The sequence below is a fragment of the Pseudoliparis swirei genome, chromosome 2 (genome assembly GCF_029220125.1).
Source record: "Pseudoliparis swirei isolate HS2019 ecotype Mariana Trench chromosome 2, NWPU_hadal_v1, whole genome shotgun sequence".
Classification (NCBI taxonomy): domain Eukaryota; kingdom Metazoa; phylum Chordata; class Actinopteri; order Perciformes; family Liparidae; genus Pseudoliparis; species Pseudoliparis swirei.
Genome location: NC_079389.1, coordinates 9,137,876 through 9,157,413, shown reverse-complemented (window position 1 = coordinate 9,157,413; position 19,538 = coordinate 9,137,876). Strand labels below are relative to the sequence as shown.

At 43.7% G+C, this 19,538-nt stretch overlaps 1 protein-coding gene across 9 annotated transcripts in view; it reads right to left on the bottom strand.

Moving 5' to 3' along the window:
• The window catches only part of LOC130203212 (FERM, ARHGEF and pleckstrin domain-containing protein 1), a 51,217-nt gene that overhangs the window by 23,515 nt on the left and 8,164 nt on the right, over positions 1–19,538 (bottom strand). For all 9 annotated transcript variants that reach the window (XM_056429218.1, XM_056429209.1, XM_056429185.1 and 6 more), the window contains exons 3-5: positions 1,347–1,451; positions 1,196–1,238; positions 820–898 (exon numbers count right to left, since the gene is read on the bottom strand). In XM_056429218.1, coding sequence (XP_056285193.1) covers positions 820–898; positions 1,196–1,238; positions 1,347–1,451 — 227 coding nt within the window. The remainder of the gene's footprint in view (positions 1–819; positions 899–1,195; positions 1,239–1,346; positions 1,452–19,538) is intronic.

Sequence of the window (19,538 nt, the reverse complement as noted above, 5' to 3'; positions counted from 1 at the left end):
GAGTTCGTCCAGTTTGTTGCACAGTGAGCGGACGTTGGAGAGAAATATGCCCGGCAGTGCTGTACGAGATCCCCGTTTCCGTAGCCGTACAAGCGCCCTGAGCGTTTCCCTCTCCGGCGGCGTCTCACCGCGTGGGCGAAGGTGAGCACACCTTTTACAAAAATGTCCAGTAACTCCACAGAAGTTAAAACGTTGGAAATAAATCCGCTGGAGTTGTTCCCCTGATGTTCATGAGCTCTTCTCTGGTGAAAGAGCTCCGGGAATCACAGCAGAAAACAGTATTTAAGACGAAAACAACAAAAAACATCGCGCACCAACGCACCGAGGCGGCCGTCCGCGGCGCCATCTTGTCGGACATGATCAAACTGTGATCCCAAATGCTTAGCGCTGCTCCCTGACTCCATGCTGGAGGAAGGCTCGCTTTGGAAAACATCTCAATTATGCTTTTTGAGCTGTTAACCAAGCATAACAGTACATGGGCATGTCAGAGGGACATTACTCTCTGTATGCATATTATTTATCAACTCCGTCTGTGAAAACATACAAGTCATGAGTGTGCTCCACGTAGAGGGAACAGAAACCAGAAAATCATTAGCTCCACGCTAATCTGAGGAGGGCTATGTTAGAAACATGGCAGCCATGAGGCAATACAAATCTGAGGGGAGAATACATCACCTGGGAACTGAGGCATCATGTATGCATCTACATTCACTTTCAGTCCAACTGAAGTTATTCGCATTGACAAAATGTAAATAAAAACACATTTTAATGCTAACTCCAGGATAAACTTGACAACGGTATCAAAAGGCGTTAACTCACCTAGTTAGCTCCTCCAGTAGCTGGGCATGGTCCGGAGGGAAGAACTTCACAACAAACCTCAGGATGGTGTGCTTCGGTCCTGTGTAGTAAGAATACAAAATACATTCAGTTGCCAGTTTATAAGAACCTAGATAAAACAAATGCCACTCAGAAAAATTACTTTGACATTAAATCAACACCTGTCTAAAACAGGACTAAACAAAAGATTGCATTTGATTTAGCTAGTATTACTTAAGGAACTCAGAGTGTAGGTCTCCCCTTGGACTTTGCATGTTCACATAGATCGGTGTCGTCTTTCCGATGAACTGATTTTAGGGCTACTTTGAAACATAAAAAAAGGTGCCTTAAAATAAAGAAAACATTTAGAAACACTTACGTCTAAGCTGCTTGATAATGGGCTTAATATGGTCTAACCAAACCTGTGTGGGGGGAAAAAGAAACATTGCTAAATAGCTGTTCATAAGCAATGCTAATTATGAGTTGTACAACAAATGGATCTGTATCATTTCGTTTTCATCCTCACTCACCATCATCTTTTGATGGTTCTGAAACTCCAAGCCGAAGTAGTCCCCTTCGATGAGGTTCATGTGGGAGCACACCAGGTCAAAAAGCACCTTGCCTGAGGCTTTTTGCTGTGAACAGAAGGTACATAAATACTGGTTAAAATAACACTAGTCTGTACAGTAACCATCAATATCTTTATCTGAACTTTTGTTCTCTGCTATTCAATTAAAGTGACATGTTATAGACTTTAACAAAGAATACCCAAACTTAAGGAAAGCCCAATGATAAGACTGACACAGAAGAGTTGTAGACTTGTCAAACCCAGAGGAAGTTAATGACACTGAAATAGATGGCTACTCTCCCATCCTCCATTCTCACTCCTCCATCCTTCCACCGTGGCATTCAACAACACAGTAGGCCACAAAAAGCTCTTGTAGCTGGAGGCGGTTGGACCCAGTCTTTGATCTGTGTCATTGCTGTCACTGATTACGGACCAGTGGCCATGGGATAAAGATTCTCCCGGACCACCTCTGTCCTCACTCACCCAACACACAGTACAAATAAACCCCTTGGAGACTGACTGAGAGACCCACTTTCTGACCAACACCAAATATCTCAAAAAAGACTTCACAAATTTGGAGCGAGAAGGTTCCTATGGAAGGTCAAATAAATGTCAGGAATTTCCAGTGAAACATGACTTCTGTGACAGACGGCCCGAGGAGGCACAGAGCTCCGTCAGGCAGACAACAAGAGTATTTCTGCATGGCTGCTTCCTCGTGACTGGTTTGCAGCAGCGTGCAGCGAATCACAGCTACAAAATGTGTTGACAGTAGCAGTTCCCCCTGGCTCGGTTAATGATCCAGGGCTGCATCGGAGTATGCTTCAAGGAGTTTCTCCTCTACTTTTAGAATAAAACAGCTACTACAAGAATTCCCTTCCACCAAGTGAACTGTGTTGACATCCTCTTTTCATCTGACAATAAAAAGGGGTTTGCCAGCGTGTAAATCTTTTCAAAGGCAAAGAATGGCACGGAAATGAGTTCCCATGAATGCTTAGAGAGAGAGAGAGAGAGAAGAAAAAAGAAGGCTCTACCAGTTTAGTGAGAGAGTTTACACTTCCACAAACAAATTCATAATCAAACATGCCTCCCACCCCCTCACCAAATATGTCCTTCCTGTGTGCAGCACCACCATCTCTCTCCAGGCTGCCCCATGCAGAGGGCATCCCACACAGTCCCACTGAGGCACTCTCATATCCAGCCTTGTAAATCAGCCGTCAGTGTAAGATGACCACGAGCCAAGCGGAGATGGGTAAAGCAGAGGCTGATTAGAGGCGGCGAGGGCTTGATTAAATGCAGCTGTTGCAGAGCCGAGTTATGGCGCTGCCATTGGACGCGGCTGCAGACGACACAATAAGAGCCCCGTCGGTAATGAAGCCCCAGTCACACAGACTGAGGGCGTGACCCCACTCAGAGGACACCATTAGTAACACCGTCCTCATTCTAAAGTCTAAACGCAGTCATGTTATGATGAAACATGACGCCTTAAAAAACAACAACATAGAAATATCACAAGATAAAAAGGTCACAAAAGCATGTTGACATTGGTGTTCACTTCATCTCTGAAGCAGCCGGTGGTTTGACTCGTCGCAACAGGAAAAGCACAAGTGTGTCAGTGAATCATGACAACACGTACAATACCAGGACCTGGAAACTGAAGCACTTAATAAATTGAGAGATGGCTGAATTCTATTTATTTACACCTGTGATCTTTCTACTGTGGCAAGTCAAAATGTCGAGTGAAAAAAACCTTAACTCTGTTTATCTAGTTATCTATGGAGCCAACAATGTCCCGTCAGGCTGCCTTCAGTGAACTGCCAACGGATCAGAAAACACACTAACAACATGTTATTGATGGTTTTTAATGGATGCCAAATGTAACAATTCAAAGGGTCCCAATCCAGGCGAGCAGATGTGTGAGGCGCTGCTTAGAGATAAACGATAATGTCAGTAGGCAAACAGGCTCAGATTGCTAACATGCACCAAACACAATGTGCAGATGATGTCATATGTTTTGCAGGTCTTTGGCTAGTTGTTTGGCCTCTTGCGAGCACCTAAATTAATTTTGTGTATCAAATTTCACGACAATCCATTCGATATTTAGACCAACCAACAACCATTCCTATCTTAATCAACACATTTAAGCTTGTTGTTAATTCAAGTTCATTAATAAGAGATAGAGAAAAACAGCTGAACCAACATGTTGTATTCAAATCAATGTTGGTTTGTGGTTTCCTCTTCCAAGTGATCAGAAAGATTTTTAAAGCCAAAAGACAGTTTACTGTGTCAATTTAACGTGATTAAACCCATACATAAATTCCCATCGCGACGACTGTGCACACATGCAGATGGATTGCAAGTGAACGACTGTGCTGCAAAAGCAGAAGCTGGGAAGTGCAGCTGACACATGATCTCTCATCCGTCTCTCCGTACATGTGATGCGCCATATTTCCACCAGCAGAAAGGTTACAGTCTGAAAAGAAATATCACGCTCAGCAGATTACATTTTATTTCATGCTCCGCAACGCCAAGAAAAGGTCAACAATCTCCCCTTTTTATTACCTCTATCTATAAAAGCACTGGAGCTAGTTTACACAGGAGCAGCCCATTCCCAAGTGAGGCGCTGCATCCAAATTCAGTGTCTTAGACCCAGGTAGTGTCAGTCGAGGTCTGAACATCGGCTCATAGGATGCTACTACTGTCTACATGTGTATGAGCGCCAACATGCTCGCCTCCACTCACCTCCACATGCTCCGACTGACAGAGGAAGGCTAAATAAAGATGACAGCAATGGCTACACACATGTCCACATGGGTTCCACTTCAGGGTAAAACAAATACACCCCTCCCCCAAAAACCCAACCTCTTGTTAGTAAGCTCCTGTCAGCACAAACAAGCCCATAAAGGTCAGGTGTAAAGTAGCTTTGTGTTCCCTCTACTCGTCCCCTCCAGGAGTTGTTGGCGTGTTCCACTTCACTTGCAATGAGCCCGGCCGGGCAGTGCTCACCAAGTGTTGTGGGTGGGTGGCACGAGTGGTAGACAGACTGCCAATGCCTTTAGGCTCCAGATAGACCGAGAGAACAAAGAGAAGGGTTGAATATGTGATTCTTTGGAGTACAACAGAGGAGGAGTTGGGCAAGTGGTCAGCCATTGTTGGACCGGATATCAACTGGGATTTCAAAATGTGCTTCCATTTAATATCTTCTCGTCTTGAGAAGCACAGGTCCGATTGCCCCTTCTGGCTCGGTTATATCTCGGCAGATCACGGAGCCGTCATCTCACGGCGAGAGGGTTTTCAGCTGTGACATTCAGCAACATCACAGGAAGATGTTGCGGTCAAAGATGAAAGATTATGCGATTAAGGGAGCAGAATAAGCACATTATGTAGTGATTTGAAAAAAAAGGTGCTTCCAGTGGTTAACTAATACAGCTTCTAAAAAACTTTGAGGGCTGTAAACTGACTGCAGGAGATGAATTGTTGCATGTGTGAAGTAGAAGCAACAAAAAGCCCTAAGAGTGATTTTAGATACTTTTAAGTGAACCATGGATGTTCTGATAACACTGCCCAAGGCCGAGCTGAGATTGCAGAACAGTTAGAGTAACGGATACATCCCCATTCTGAATCCCCCTGGTGCTGTTATTGAAAACTGCATTGTCTGCCCGTCCCACGCGCCGTAGAGTCTGTCACCATGAAGCAGAAAAGAAAAACTGCCATTTAAAGTAGGTTACAGCACATGTAGGCATCTTTGCATGTGCCATGGTGGGCGTGAGCAATCGCAGGAGCAAGTGTGTACGGTGTGCTGTAAGGGAAGGGTAGGACAGAGAGGTCAGCGGCAACTAAAGCTCATCAAGATTCAGGCCACGTGCTGCAGAGATTCCCAGGGTGACTCGACTCCAGCGGGAAGCTGACAAAGAGAGAACAGTGGAGAGGCAAGCCGGCTGATAAGCCTGTCAAATTACCTGCATACCCTCGCAGCACATACCGACATGTGACCATGCACATGTTTGCACTAGTGCGTTCGTAATTAGGACAGCTTTAATATAATTATACCTAAATATGCCATACTCCGCAAAGGAACATTCAAAGCAGTGTAACGTTTACACGTAATTAAATGATAGGCTTTTTCCCAATGTTTTCTTTTTTTCTCTCTTCCTGCTGCAAATGAAACATATCAACAAAGAAATGAAAGGAAAAGTGATGATTGGGCTGCCACAGCTGTCAGAACAATTCTGTCACAGTAGCCCCGCCTCCAGAGGACAACCATGAAAATAATTCCTCCTCCTCCGATTTTGCAGTTGTGGGTTTGCATCGTTAGTGCAGACATTAAACAAGCAGTGGCAGAGATTCCACCAAAAATGACAACATTCTTTGGTGTGCTTGCAAATATAAAGTATTATTATTAATTATGTATTATGTTTAACACACACCGCAAAATGATGTCATGCAGGAGCTGAACATGGAGTATCATTAAAATAAGCAGAGGGCAAGTGGGGGTTTTCAGTCAGCTGAAATTACCAACAAAAAATAAAAAAAATCTGCCTGCATCCTTTTCAGGGAGCTTCACATTGTGGACCCATGCTGGGTATTCTGCACTACCACCCCTCCCCAGAGGGATTACCGTCACTTGAGGAGGAGGGGGGATACGTCACTTCACATTTAGGCAGAAACTCCACATTTAGTTCAGCTAGATAAAAGCAGACTGAAGAGCAGAGTAAGACATTTTAAAAGGGCTTTTACAGTGTTATCACAGAGACATTCAAGAATGAAAAGGCGTGTAAAATAATGAACATAACAAAAATTCACCACCAAAAAAAAGTTATGACAGGAAATTAAGACAAAACACATCTTTCTCATTCACTATAAGATGATTTATGCTTTCCACACTAATGCTCCCTTAATTACATTTAGAAATAAAACAACATGACAGAACTAGATTGGCTCTTCATCCGATAAAAGTACTCTCGTGGATGTGGCTGCAGCCACTGGCTCAGTGCACACCTCTAAGCTAGACATAAATACAGAAACAATGTATAATAACATGCACAAATAAATTCTTATAAATGAATTGCGTTTTAGAAAATATTTTCAGACTACTGATTAACTTACCTAACTCGTATATCGCAATTTAAAAAATGTGTGGTAAATATGAAGTAAATTAATTGAAGACAATTGAATAGCAAATATAGTGTCTGTGCCCTAGTTGTGTGTGATGGGAATCCTCAACCCTTAGGGAATTAAGAGACAGTCGTGAATACTGTAGAGCTCTTTAACTGTAAAAGTGGAGGCAATCAATAGGTTAATTCAATAAATTAAGTGCAACTGTGAGAGACAACTCCCACAAGGCCACGAAAGAGACACGCCTTTCATAAATAGTCTGAATACACGTGTCAAAGAAATTCTTAATAATTTGGAGTGATTAAACAGTCAGTAGGTAACGAGCAGGCCTCAGGACTGATGGTGTGATTCTAAAACATCAGAGAGCTGAATCAAATACATTATCTAGTAGACTATACATAGCAGGGGGAAGATTACATCTCACACTAGCAGTCTAAATTAATCTCTCACGGACAACCAAAAACTGAAATACCTTCATAATGGCACCAAGTCCTCGTCAGTCATCTGCATAACAAGCTGGAGACAAATGCAACCCCGAGAAGTCACATCCAATCCACAATCCGTCACAGTCCACCGGGCCAAAGCACAACCCAACCGGGGCTCCAGTTTCATGCTCCTTTTCCCAGTAACACAAACCAGTGCACACCAGTATCATTTACGTCTCAACTGAGAGGGACACTTCCCCCAAGATCCGAATTCTAGATCAGTCGTGGGGCAGTAATCAGAAATGTATGCGTCTGTAATTGTGTGGGCACGTTCTAAACCAACTGTTTCTATATTTAGTTTCTTAATTAAAACATATTATGCTGCTGGGACGGTAAAGCAATATCAGACAACTCAAAATTAATGCCAGAGCAGTTTAAGAGGCAGAGGAGCAGCTGTTGGATTAGCAATCAGGGCCTCGGCTGGGACAGATCAGTGGTCAGGCCAGGTATACTTCACAGCAGTTATCAGAGACAATAACAGATGGGACACATTCATGTGGAAACATTAATATCCAAGGTATGTTAATTAAATGTATACGTAAATGTGCCACTGCCTATATAAACAGCAGCTTGCTAATATTGGAGCAGACGCACTGATCTACATAATCACCGAGGTGTCTGCTTATGTGTGTCGGAGAGATCAAGACAGCGAGAGCACTTTCATAATATGGGATGTGATTAAGAAACGGTGCATAAGCCTCAATGGGAACAGAAGTAATATGTAGATCCTTGTGTGCCACACTAATTAATAATCCCAATGTGTAAAAGTGCATACGTATAGCAGCTACAACAAACTGAAACATTTTAACAAGGAGGAGGTTGGATACGAAGATATTAGGACAAGCAACTGTGATTCAACATCGGGATTGATGTGGGCTGGTTTGGTCGACAGGATGCAGACCGGGAACAATAAATATGTCCCATTACGTATTCCCCGAGACTTCCCTCCCATTTATTTCTCAATGTGTATTGGTTCATTTTGGGCAACATTGTCTATCGACTAGCACCATAACTTCACTAGAAGTTCCTATCAAGTACCTGGTTAGGCAACGGTTCAACGGTTTCTTAATCGATTTTTGCAGAAAACGAATTTTATATATATATATATATAGATAGATATAGAGACTACTTCTAAGGTTATATTCAGAAAAATTACAAAAGAATGCCCATTATAAATTTTTAGTAGCCCATGGTTCAGTTGTTCAACCTATCATCATATATGATCAAGAAAAGCAGCTCGTATACACATCATTAAAAACTGTAACCAAAATAATAATAGTAATCTGAAACAATGAATCAATCATGAAATTAGCCGCCAATTAATTTTCAGGCATTTGAGTAAAGAATTAATCAACTAATTGTTTTTGCATTCAAGTGTACCTACCATGATGAATGATTATATCCATATCACCCACTCCTAATTAAGGATTAAACTCATGAGTATTCTAATTTCTTTGTTAATCTCTCAATTATTCTTCGTTTTATTAGATTATTCACAGTCCAACTCACATTCTAACTCCAATTGCTTCGACCGAGGAGGATAGGTTTTTGGTTCGTTTTTTTGTCTGCGGGATTCCGGAAAAAACTGGCCTGTTTTTAATTAAACTTGTTGGAAGGATGTCGCATGGGCCAAGAAAGAGCCAGGGCGGATACACATATTATTTTTCATTGCAAGACAGGGCATGTGAAGTAGATAATAATTGGGCGCTTGTGTGGTGTTGAAGAGTCTCTTCAGAGCTGCAGCAGGCAGGTCTCTCGAAGAAAGTGTTGGGGGTTGGATCTGGATCTGTCCTGCCGCACGCTCGCTCCCCCATAATCTCCACCAGTAATAAATAATGACAGCTGCACATGCTGCTTTACTGGTGAGGCCAATCAATTGGCCTCCTCGAGATTAGCCGTAAACTACTTATCCACCAGTGCCGCAAATCCAGAGGCTCTCTGCCCTGTGATGTAGTCGAGAGACTGTGCCGATGATGGCTCGTGACCTCACGTCCAAAACCTTGTCAAATATAGCCACATTTCATCCCAAACACATAGGAAAACATGTCCTCATTTCTTCTAGAATAAAAGAGTTTGAAAGCTATCAAATAAGACCAAACATAGGCTAATGTTTTTCTTCCAAAAGTATGTAGTCAACAGCTGCAGAAACACCACTTCCAGGGTCCACAAAACAAGTCAAAGATCATGTTTATGTCTTTTAATGTTTTCACAATGAACCTCTAATTACCACTTGGCTGCTGGGAAGGTGTTCTGGGATTTCCCTGTCAGAATATAGTTGACCTTAGAGCAGGCAGATGTAGAGACAAGAGCCTCAGACCAAGGCTGCACTTCCTGTGGACGAGGATTAAGGTCAACAGCTAAGAAAGCACTCTCCGTTTAAAGAAGCACCCGTGATGCCGCTGCTATAACCAGCGTGCATTGAAACTAAAATAGGTGGTCATTAGATCTTTGAAATATACTGCGTTAGTGTCAGTGGCGGTGCGTCCATAGAGGGCGCTAGGGCGCCGCCCCTCTTAAAATTTTGAGATGAAAAAAAAAAGAAAAAATATATAATATATCCTGTCATAAAACATTATATACCAAATCATTTAAATAGTAAATATACCGTGTTGACGTGCTAAATGTGTGTGGGAGACCGTAAGCCCCTGTCAACAACCACTTAAGTTAAATGTGACCACAAATAATATATCGCCACTCATCCTCACGGAGAGAAGCCCCTCCCCTTTCCGGGGCTCCGGCCCAACGTGTGTGCGCGGCAGCGAGCAAACATTTCACGGTCGTTTCGGCAAGGACGGCTTCTCATTGGCGGATGAAACGTGAATCTTGGGGCACAAAAATGTGCGCCCTGGCCAATGACATCGTTTCTTATTTCACGTGACTGGACTATTCAGCAGATCAGAGACCTTATCGTTCCCTCAGCCAGAGAGCTCCACGGAGCTACAGAGCAGGTTGCTAACCGGAGCTGGTTAGCTGGAGCTCAGTGAGTAATGCTGTTTAGTTTCCCCTGTCTGTTGTTCCAAAGTCCTGAGACTGAAACTCTCTGGACTACAACGGGGGGAGGGATCTAAAGAGCTTCAGACATGTGTAAGAAGCACGAATCTTGCCGCAGTTATCTAGCTAACAGCATGAAGCTAACATCATGAAGCTAACAGCATGAAGCTAACCCTGTTTGCAGAGCAGAGCAGCAGAAGGAGACCGAACTGGCATCGAAAACACAACGAAGGAGTTCTGAAAAACAGACACATTCCCTCCAGAATAATGGAAACAGGCTGGTTACAGACATGATTGACTTTCACCAGAGAGTTATTGAGAAGTTTGCCTACTTTAAAGAGAGGAGGCTACTTGTCTTTCCAGTAGTGGGTCTATCACAAACACCCAACGTAATATGTGATCTCTTTCTGACTCTATTCCTCTGAACTCTTCATGTGAGTGAAAAATTTTTTTTTTTGAAAAACTTCTGAAACCCAGCCCAATGTTTCTCAGGCTTTTTTGAACAGAACGAAATTCGATCAGTCAGTCAGTCGCGCAACTCCAGGATGCTTTATTTTCATTGGTTGCTGGATTAAATCGTACCCAGATACAACAGATTGTCTATTGTGTAGCCCATTTCTTTTTTCTGATTGGCTGATAAGTGGCTCCTCACAGCAGAACTCACGCTCAATGCGTGACACTTGAGAGCCCTGGTTTCTTAAAGCATTCTGCTCTGAACCTCTCATGCCCAAAGTCACAGTGTGTTGATAGTTGTTATTGGACAGTGTTGAGCACGCTGTTTTCTTGAAATAAAGCTTTGTTTTTTACAATATTCTACTCAAAACCTCTTTTCTTCTTTGTTGAGTGCTATTTAAACCGCGTCGCCCAACTGCGCCCCCCCCCCCCAAAATGTCACCAGCCGCCACTGATTAGTGTCTCTGGGCACGCTGGATGAGACGGCAACATAATTGAAATAAGTGTGGTTTGCACACACAGCCATCTTATTGATATTCTTGGTGCTGCTGATTTCTTAGAGCTAATATGTTTATTAAACACAGTTTTACTGGTGGGGTTGTCAAGTGTAAAATATTGCCAAATTGCTGACATTTAGCAAACTCGAGCCGACTCCACCAGCACCTGACTGATCGGTAATGCTCATGTGTAAACCGTCATGAGAAAGAAACAAGATAACTCACTCGTTAGCTACTAACATAGATTATCCGAAGCTTACGAGAGACTTGATATTGGAGAGGTGCGTCCTTGAGAGACAATCCAGAATCCAGGCTGTATCGGAGCAGATCTCAAGTCCTCGACACAAGTAACCAAAGGTACCACATTTCATGGCATTCCATCCAGTAGTTGTTCAGACATTTCACTTGAAACCACGATGATTTAAAGTGGCGGGTGGAAGAAAACGTCAGGAGGACTCATGAATATATGTTTTACATGTAGTGGCAATCCATCCAATCACAACATGTATTGCTTTAGTTTTTCTCTATTTGGGTTATTGCAAGAAAACAAAGTATGTGAATCTGAGCAGTTGGTAGTCGGAGCCCTGCAATGAGAAGTATGCGATCGGGTTTCAGGAGCACGGAGAGACTAAGCAGCGCGGTTCGGACCAGGCGTCGGCCGTCGAGTCCCTTTGACACATAACGTTCACCGCAGTTTCATGCTGCCCCTTTTAATGCAGCGCAGCTTAAAGCCTCGGCCCTCTGCGTGAACTAGCCTGTGGCGGGAGCATTAGCGCTTGTTCTCCACCGCGTGACAAATGTGGACGCAGTGCTGAGGTGAAATCTCACATTCAAAGTTGCCGGTGGAGAAGTCGGGCACAAACACATGCGAGAGCAGGCGCAGCCTCCGTGAAGGCAGCTGTTGCTCCATGTCTGCAGGCCACCAGGTCCGGCAGGAATTCCGGCCTCTGTGAATGAGTACAGAATACCAATCCTTCTCCACTGGAAGCAATGACAGTTACCATGGCAACATAAGGACAATTGTGACTCCTAATCTCCGAGGGAAAAAAATGATATATCTTTAGAAGAGTCTTCTGGAGCTGAAGGGAAGCATGCGGTTGAGGTTAAATAGGGAGTAATTATCTTTTTATTGTCATCATTCTATGGTGCCCTACCTTTAGGAGGTACAGCGTTTCGCTCCATATCTCAACGCAATATTGTTATAATTACTGGGACCATAACATGGTTTTTAGAAGCCAAAATACAACGCCCTGTTTATCGTGGCTTCTCAAGCACACCCAACGCTATCTCCATGTGCTATGAAATTGAGTGAGACTTTGAAACAACAAGAGACAGAGGGTATGGCATGGTAACTCTGGACTGTGCCTTTAGAGTGCTGGCTTTAAGGGTTCTCAGAGAAAGAAACAACCATCTACTCTGACTAATTTAACAACCCATAAAGAATAGATGAGAGGGGAACATGAGTGTTTCTGCGAGTAAGAGGTTTAAGGCATTAGAGGTTCTCTCTGAAGTGTTTTGAATGCAGGCCTGGGGTGCGTCTCACCAGGGGGAGGTTAGCCAGCCAGTGCTGGGTGCAACCCTGGCTTTCAGTCGCACAAAGCTGGCTCACTTCTTAACCAGGGAAAGATCTCCATGGTAACTGACAGTATGCAGCAACATGGCTGCCCTTAAGGTTTAGTTCCGAGTATCAGATCATGACATCTGAAGGGAGTCTGTCGACTAATATTATGGCATGTTGTGTATCCTTCATTTGCTGCGATAATATACTTGCTGCACATTTTGTTTCATATTATCAGTGATCTTTATATGTTGAATTTTATTGGCTCTGTTTCATCATCAACAAAACAGACAGTGATGGTCTAACGGGATCACAATTCTGCTAAACTTATCATACTATTGGTTACTCGGCATTCACACTTAGACTCTTCCACAAATAATGGTATCTAAATCACATGGTTCTCATTTGACTGCCGTATAAATCATTCAAGTGTAATTTCACTAACCAAATATATGTGTACCGGTAATGGGCTTTAAAATGAGGTCAACTGAGGCAATGCGAGTGGTCACACATACAACATGTGTGGTGTATGTAATCAAATAAAGTCACACTAAAACCACAAGACCAGTCTCCAGCAGAATGTAAAAACAAGGTGCTTTAGTAGACTACCAATCCATTTCTCTAAAAGACAGAGAATATGCATGTACACAAACAAGAAAGTTTGCAAGAAGTTGAATATAATCATCTTTAACTGTAAGGCGAGCAGCAGGATGTGAATCACACTGAAGACGTGTCAGCCGTACTTAACATATGAAGCTCACAAGGACACAAAACAGCAAGAAGGCATTCGAATAAAACAGCCTGTCCGAGCGAGCTACCGCGCGAGCTCTTGCAATGACAGCTGATGTTGAGAGACTCCACAGACCTTAAATGCCCAGAAAAGACCAACCCCCCACTGGTTGTGTGAAAGAAGATGTTCCCTGGGACACATCTTGTGATATTTATTAAGGGGCATTCCCACATTGACGGAGCTTTGATTCTTTCAGTGTGTGGGGGACCTTCCAATAGAGACAGCCAGAGAAAAGTTACAAAGTTGGGATGCCTAGACTGAAGAGAGGAGGAAACCAGAAACAGGACAGATGAAAGCATTGAGTTTGCAACTCTCCCTGGTAGCTTATGTAACAGTTCCCACTTTAATAAGGAGTGGGGGGTAGGGGCTGTTAGCAGGTCAATGTGCAGCTGGGGATACAGGTTTGACACACACACACACACACCAAGAGACCCACAATTCAATTACCGCCAGACCGCAGTGGGCGGCAGACTTAGCTGCACAGGTACAGCTGAAAGGAATTCTGATACGCAACACGTCAGGCAAATGCATCATGGGAACGGCTTCACTGCAGGCAGAGCTGCAGCGCGGACCGGAGAAAACAGAGCTGGGGCGAAATGAAGCGATTTGCGCTTTAATTACCACTGAGGCATGGCAGAGAAATAACATGAGCAAGGAAGAGCAGCATATGTGGTGCGGCAGCACACGGCCATATCTTTGGAACTGATGAGAACATTTCAGGAGATTTGCGCAGGGAAGGTGAAGCCAGAGCACCGGGAGTAGAATACGGCACAGCAGGATAGGGATAATCCCCAAGATATCACACTAGTCGGGTCCTGCGTGTTAATTAGCCCCAAGAATCTCAATGAGACATTCATAATTCATAGCAGAGCGGCAGTGCTGCCGAGGCAACCCGGTGATTTGAGACCAGGAGGACATCACAGGGAGAGGGGAGGCTAGTTAGGAGCAGCACTGCTGCCACACCCCTCCTGTACTGGGATGCCTACCAACCTCGCCGCTAGGTCAGAGGCACACAGTGCCACAGCTCAAGAGCTTAATGAAAGCATCAGAATGCCGTCATCAAAGGCCGACATTCAATAGAATTATGGATGTGCATAAGAAGTCAAAGAAATCCTTCATGTGTCCACAAAAAGATCACAGGTTATGTTTGCATACGCCTCCTCCTCCTTTCTTTGTATATTAAACAGACGGTCACGCGGGCAGAGTCGACTTCACTGCGCTCTGAACCAGACAAACATGAGGACATCCATCTTGGTTACCATAGGAACAAGACTTATTATAAAGGCATCACTTTTCCCAATGCACCCGTGCACGGTATAGAAAGCAGTGCGGCATAATGGTGTCGGACAGAAGCCGACAGCAGTGACGGCTTTCCTCAGGACTCTGTGCGGTCCGTCCTTCCAGGAAACCTCATGAGTGATGCAGAGTAAATAATAATGCTCTCTGTGTGGCATTGAACCACTTAAGCTGCGTTTACAATGCTGCCGTTTGCTGGTGCTTTGTAAAGAATGGAGACGTGTGATGGAGTTTTTAACCATTCAAACAATTGATTGCTCACACTCAAATAGAAATCCCCCATGTTCCCCTCTAAAAAAAATAGTTATTTTAGTTGCAGCATCTCTCACAGGAAATATGTAACCCATATTTCTGAGAGGGAATCGGAATAGTGATGTACATTCCAACCAAATGCATTATCCATATCTGATTTCAGCATGTGAAGAATACCGTAACAACCTGAAAAGGCCTGGATTGGTTATGAACAAGAATTCAGTTTGAATATTAATCTACTGTGACCAAAACGCTTCCGTTCCGCCAACACTGCTGTCGACAAAACAGAAAAAGAAAAGGAAACACATTCTGTGTCTGGACAGGTAAACCCACAAGACACGGCGATCTCAGGTATACGGGATTTAGGTCACAGCTGAGAGGTTACTGGTTATTGCAAAAATAAAGGCACTAAAGATCAGAACGGCAACAATTTGCAATCCTATTTGTGTACCAATTAATCTCTAAAACTAAAACATCTTAATATAACCTTTTTTCTTTTTAAGTCGTAGTTTAGATAAAAACCTACGATGAAAATGCAGTTTATCTTTATGACTCAAATGTGTTAGATTTCCAGCCAGCACATCGTTCCCACAGTTGCTCCTCTCCTGTGTCTCTTATCCTTCACGACCCAATTACATTTATGGATGTGAGGGGGGGGGGAAGCTGGCACGTGGGAAACCCCCCCCCCCCCCCCCCCCGACCATATTCCACTGTCGGAGTTTCAATTTCATGCCATGAGAGAAAGGCAACCAAGGGTTCAGAGTTCATGTTCGGAAAGTATGAGAATATGTTCAAGAATGATGCAAGGCACATGCCACACTCACATTACTGAACACTTTTAATATTTACCAGCCTCAATGTGTATCATTCACCAGAGAGAAAAAAAGAGAAAAAAGCTTTCATCCATGCGATGCATGTGTGAGCCTCCCAAACCACCACAGAACTGAATCTCCAGTAGCAGACACATCTTACTTTTATTCTTCTGTTTTTTCTTTTGCAAGCATATGACACCATCCCCCCAAAATCCCTGCCACCTTTAAACACAATGCCATCTTTCAGGGAAACTAGGTTAACCAGCACTGCAACCAAGACAAGCTAATAATCCCTCAGACCTTATTGTCAGTCATATTTTAAGACAGTGGATTTGAATATAAAAAAGCCACTTGCACACACATCCAGAGCCCACAGTGATGTAGGCTGTGTCTCCTGAATATGTTAGTCATAATTGGTGTGCAGCAGCGGATCCCCGTACTAGTGTTAGTGTGCCCCCCCCCCGCCCTCTTCGGCAGATCTCAGTAAAAGACAGAACTCTGCCGCATGGCAACCGGCTCAGTCGCTCCTCGTCCATCTCTATATGTAGCCATGGCAACCCGCACGTAGATCAGCGTGATGTGCCCTTTCAGACATGAACTCGCATAGCGTTGAAATTCATAGCGATGCATGTTCACAGAGGGCATCATGCTAGGATCCACACTACCAGCTCCAGAGGGAGCATCATCACACACAGCTCAAAGGTTGAGGCAGCAGCCCTGCCATTAAGGTGCTTTCGGGCAGCAGAGGGAGGGATGATGAATGACAAATCATTTATTTACATGGCAGGAGGCCACAGAGAATAATGGAGAGAATAACAGCTTAAAGTGGGCTAATGAAATACTATTGGGAGATCCGGGCTCAAAGAAAAGAAACAAGAAGTGCTTCCATGTTAAGGCTCCCAAAAGAGAGCAAATATAGTATGTTAGCTAAACACAGAGCAGAGAGAAACATCAGATGTCTGGATTCCGTCTCCAAAGTCGGGCGGCAAACACTTTCAAGGCGACATGAAAGTTAAAAACAAACCGTCTCCAACAACCTTTCATTCACAACTCTCCGTAAGGACCAGATCACTAAAGAGGAAGGGAGGGGGAGATTACCATGGTCACCATCCCCTCGCATCCTTCCACCAGTTTGAAAGGAGCTACAGGAGGAAAGGCATTCTGCACATAAGAGGCACACTTTATGAACCTAGAAATGGCCATCTGCATCAGGGGAATGCTCCAGTCACAGCTCAGTTAATCTAAATAGATCTCACTGTTGCTTGTGCATGAGTCACATGAGGGAGCGGAGAGTGCTGGTAATGGGTTTAGAAAACTCCTCGACATGATGTCAACTGGAGGAGAGGGCTGGATGTGATGCTTTGGGCTGCGAGGCTAATCAAACAGCCAATCAAACCCAATTTGCTTTCATATTCTGCCAATGACAACTCATTAAGAATTATTGCTGCCGAATCATCCTCTGTGCCCAAATATTTCAACCACCACCTCAGTCAGTCCCCCCCCCCCCCCACTAAAGCACCATGAGGCTGGGGAAGCAGACCCACGCAGCGCTGAGTTTAACCGGCTTCAGCGCATGGCTTCAAGAGCCGAGAGCAGACGGCCTCACTCCCTCTGAGCTCACAGTCGACACGTCGCCTTGGAACACGAGGTACCGAGAACCGTTGGTGTCTGTGGTGTGCACAAACAGTATGTAGCTCGAATCTCAATGATGGCCATCTTTGCAAACGGTGAAATCCCAGAGAGTTCCTTCACATACACGGGGAGCTTCAATTGCATTATCGATTGTGATGGTGCCGGCTAACGTTAAGGCAGATTTTCACAGAATTCATACTTCCTAATAACAGCATACAAAAACTAATATAAGATTTTAAGGCAAGCAAATGATTACTAACCAGGGGGGAATTCCCCTCTCAGTACGTCTGAAAATCTGAACATATGTGCTTCGGATATGAATCTACAGCATAGAAGTGGAGAAGTATTAACCCTACAAGCAAACATGTATAAAAAAAAGCTAAAATGTGTACCGACCGGAATGTTCATTACAGAGTTTAAAAGGCCAATTTGGTTAAGACAGATCCAGGATAGCAGTTTCCAGTCTTATGCTAAACTAAGCTGCAGCTACAAACTGTATATTATTTCCAAACATGAGCGTGGTATTGATCTTCTCATATAACTCTCAAGAAGAAAGTAAGTAATCAACGGTTAGCACTGCACCAATCATGTCTAATGTGTATTTTCATTATCGACTGATCAGAAGAGTATTTTCCCAACGAAACAATTCATAGTTTGGTCAATAAAATGTCAGAGCATAGTGGGAGAAATGACCATGAACATGATTAATTACAACAAAATAAACATTTACTGCTGTAAGTTAAATGAATGTGGTCTGTAGATTCTTCAAAATCTAAACGTAATTGACACACCGATTCATGTAATGAGTTTATTGTATTATATAGCAATGGCATTAGCATGCCGGTCACATTTAATGGGCACATTGAAATGTAACACGGAGCCTTAGCCAATACAATTAATGGAGTAATTGCTATCCAGATCTGCAGTGAAAATGTGTCTGCATCTGCTCTTCTTATCGCTGACTGTGGGCATTGATCTCAGAGTGGCACCGACAGCAGAAACATTTGAGCTCCTCTTCCCCGCCAGTCAGGGCCAGACAGAGCTGAAAGAAGCCCTTCATCGTGTTCTACTCATTAAGACAGGACCTCATTGCTAGGAGCTGTTCTAATGGCTTCCCCTCACAGTGAATGGGTGACAGCAGCTGGGGTGGAGAATGGCAACTGGTGGGATGACGGTAAGCCCTCTGGACTGATGCGAGAGTCTAGAGAGCATGCAGGTCCTTCTATTTGTGACATTGCGCCCTTTAGCCTGGGTGCTCCTTGCAGCCCTGTTAACATGCTTTAGCTCTGGGAATGGGGAACGTACAACAACAAAAACAAATCTCCCCAAGCATTGAATGTCTGTGGCCAGAAATAGGTAGAATATCAGCAGACATAAGCAGAGATGAATTGACCTCAGATCTCACGCATCTGGATCGACTCTGCTGTGACAAATGTTGGAAATGGTGATAAACTATGGATCCAGCCACGAGGATGATGCGTCGAGATTACGGACGGCGTGGCCAGCTTCTCAGTGAGTGATGAATTACACCCTGTCACATGAACTCTGTCGCAAATCCGATTGTGACCCAGTGGGTCGGCCCCAGACACGCTTCCTGTCAGGATGTGGATCGGGCTTTACATGCTCAGGTATTTAAGAAGCATAAGGTACTGTTGGCTTCAATGTCTTCTACTATCTGTGGACAGATCTGTGTGTTATACTGAATGGTAGAATGATGGATTATCAGAGGGCAATATCCAACTGAGTACAAACACAGCGAGGAGAGGCAGCCAAAAATATCTTTAATGCAACGATTTGTAATCTGATGTCATTGATCAAAAGATGATGCTGTCACACCCCCACATTCAGTTATGGTACTCCCAACCTACCACATGCTGTGAAAACCAGAACATCTTTACTCTATTGATGTACGGTGACTTGGGGCTAAAGGATGTGGGTTCACAATGACGATGCTGATGTACACTGATGTTTAGCAGGTCATGGTACCCATCCTGGTTTAACGCATTGACACTCAATTTAAAAGTAATTAGCTTCGAGAGTATTCGTCATAAAAAATATTGTTCAAATTAAAATGTTGACCTGATGGATGAAAGGTCAGGGGATCAACAAAGTTAGAAGGAAACATCATCAGGCAACCACAAATACAAAGATGTGAGCCAATCCATGAACTTGATATTTCATATTTGTCTATTTTTTAGTTATTGCATATTTTTCTGGATAAGTGTTAACTTGCAAGAGGAAAAGTCAGGAGATCACAAAGTAATTCAGATGTAACT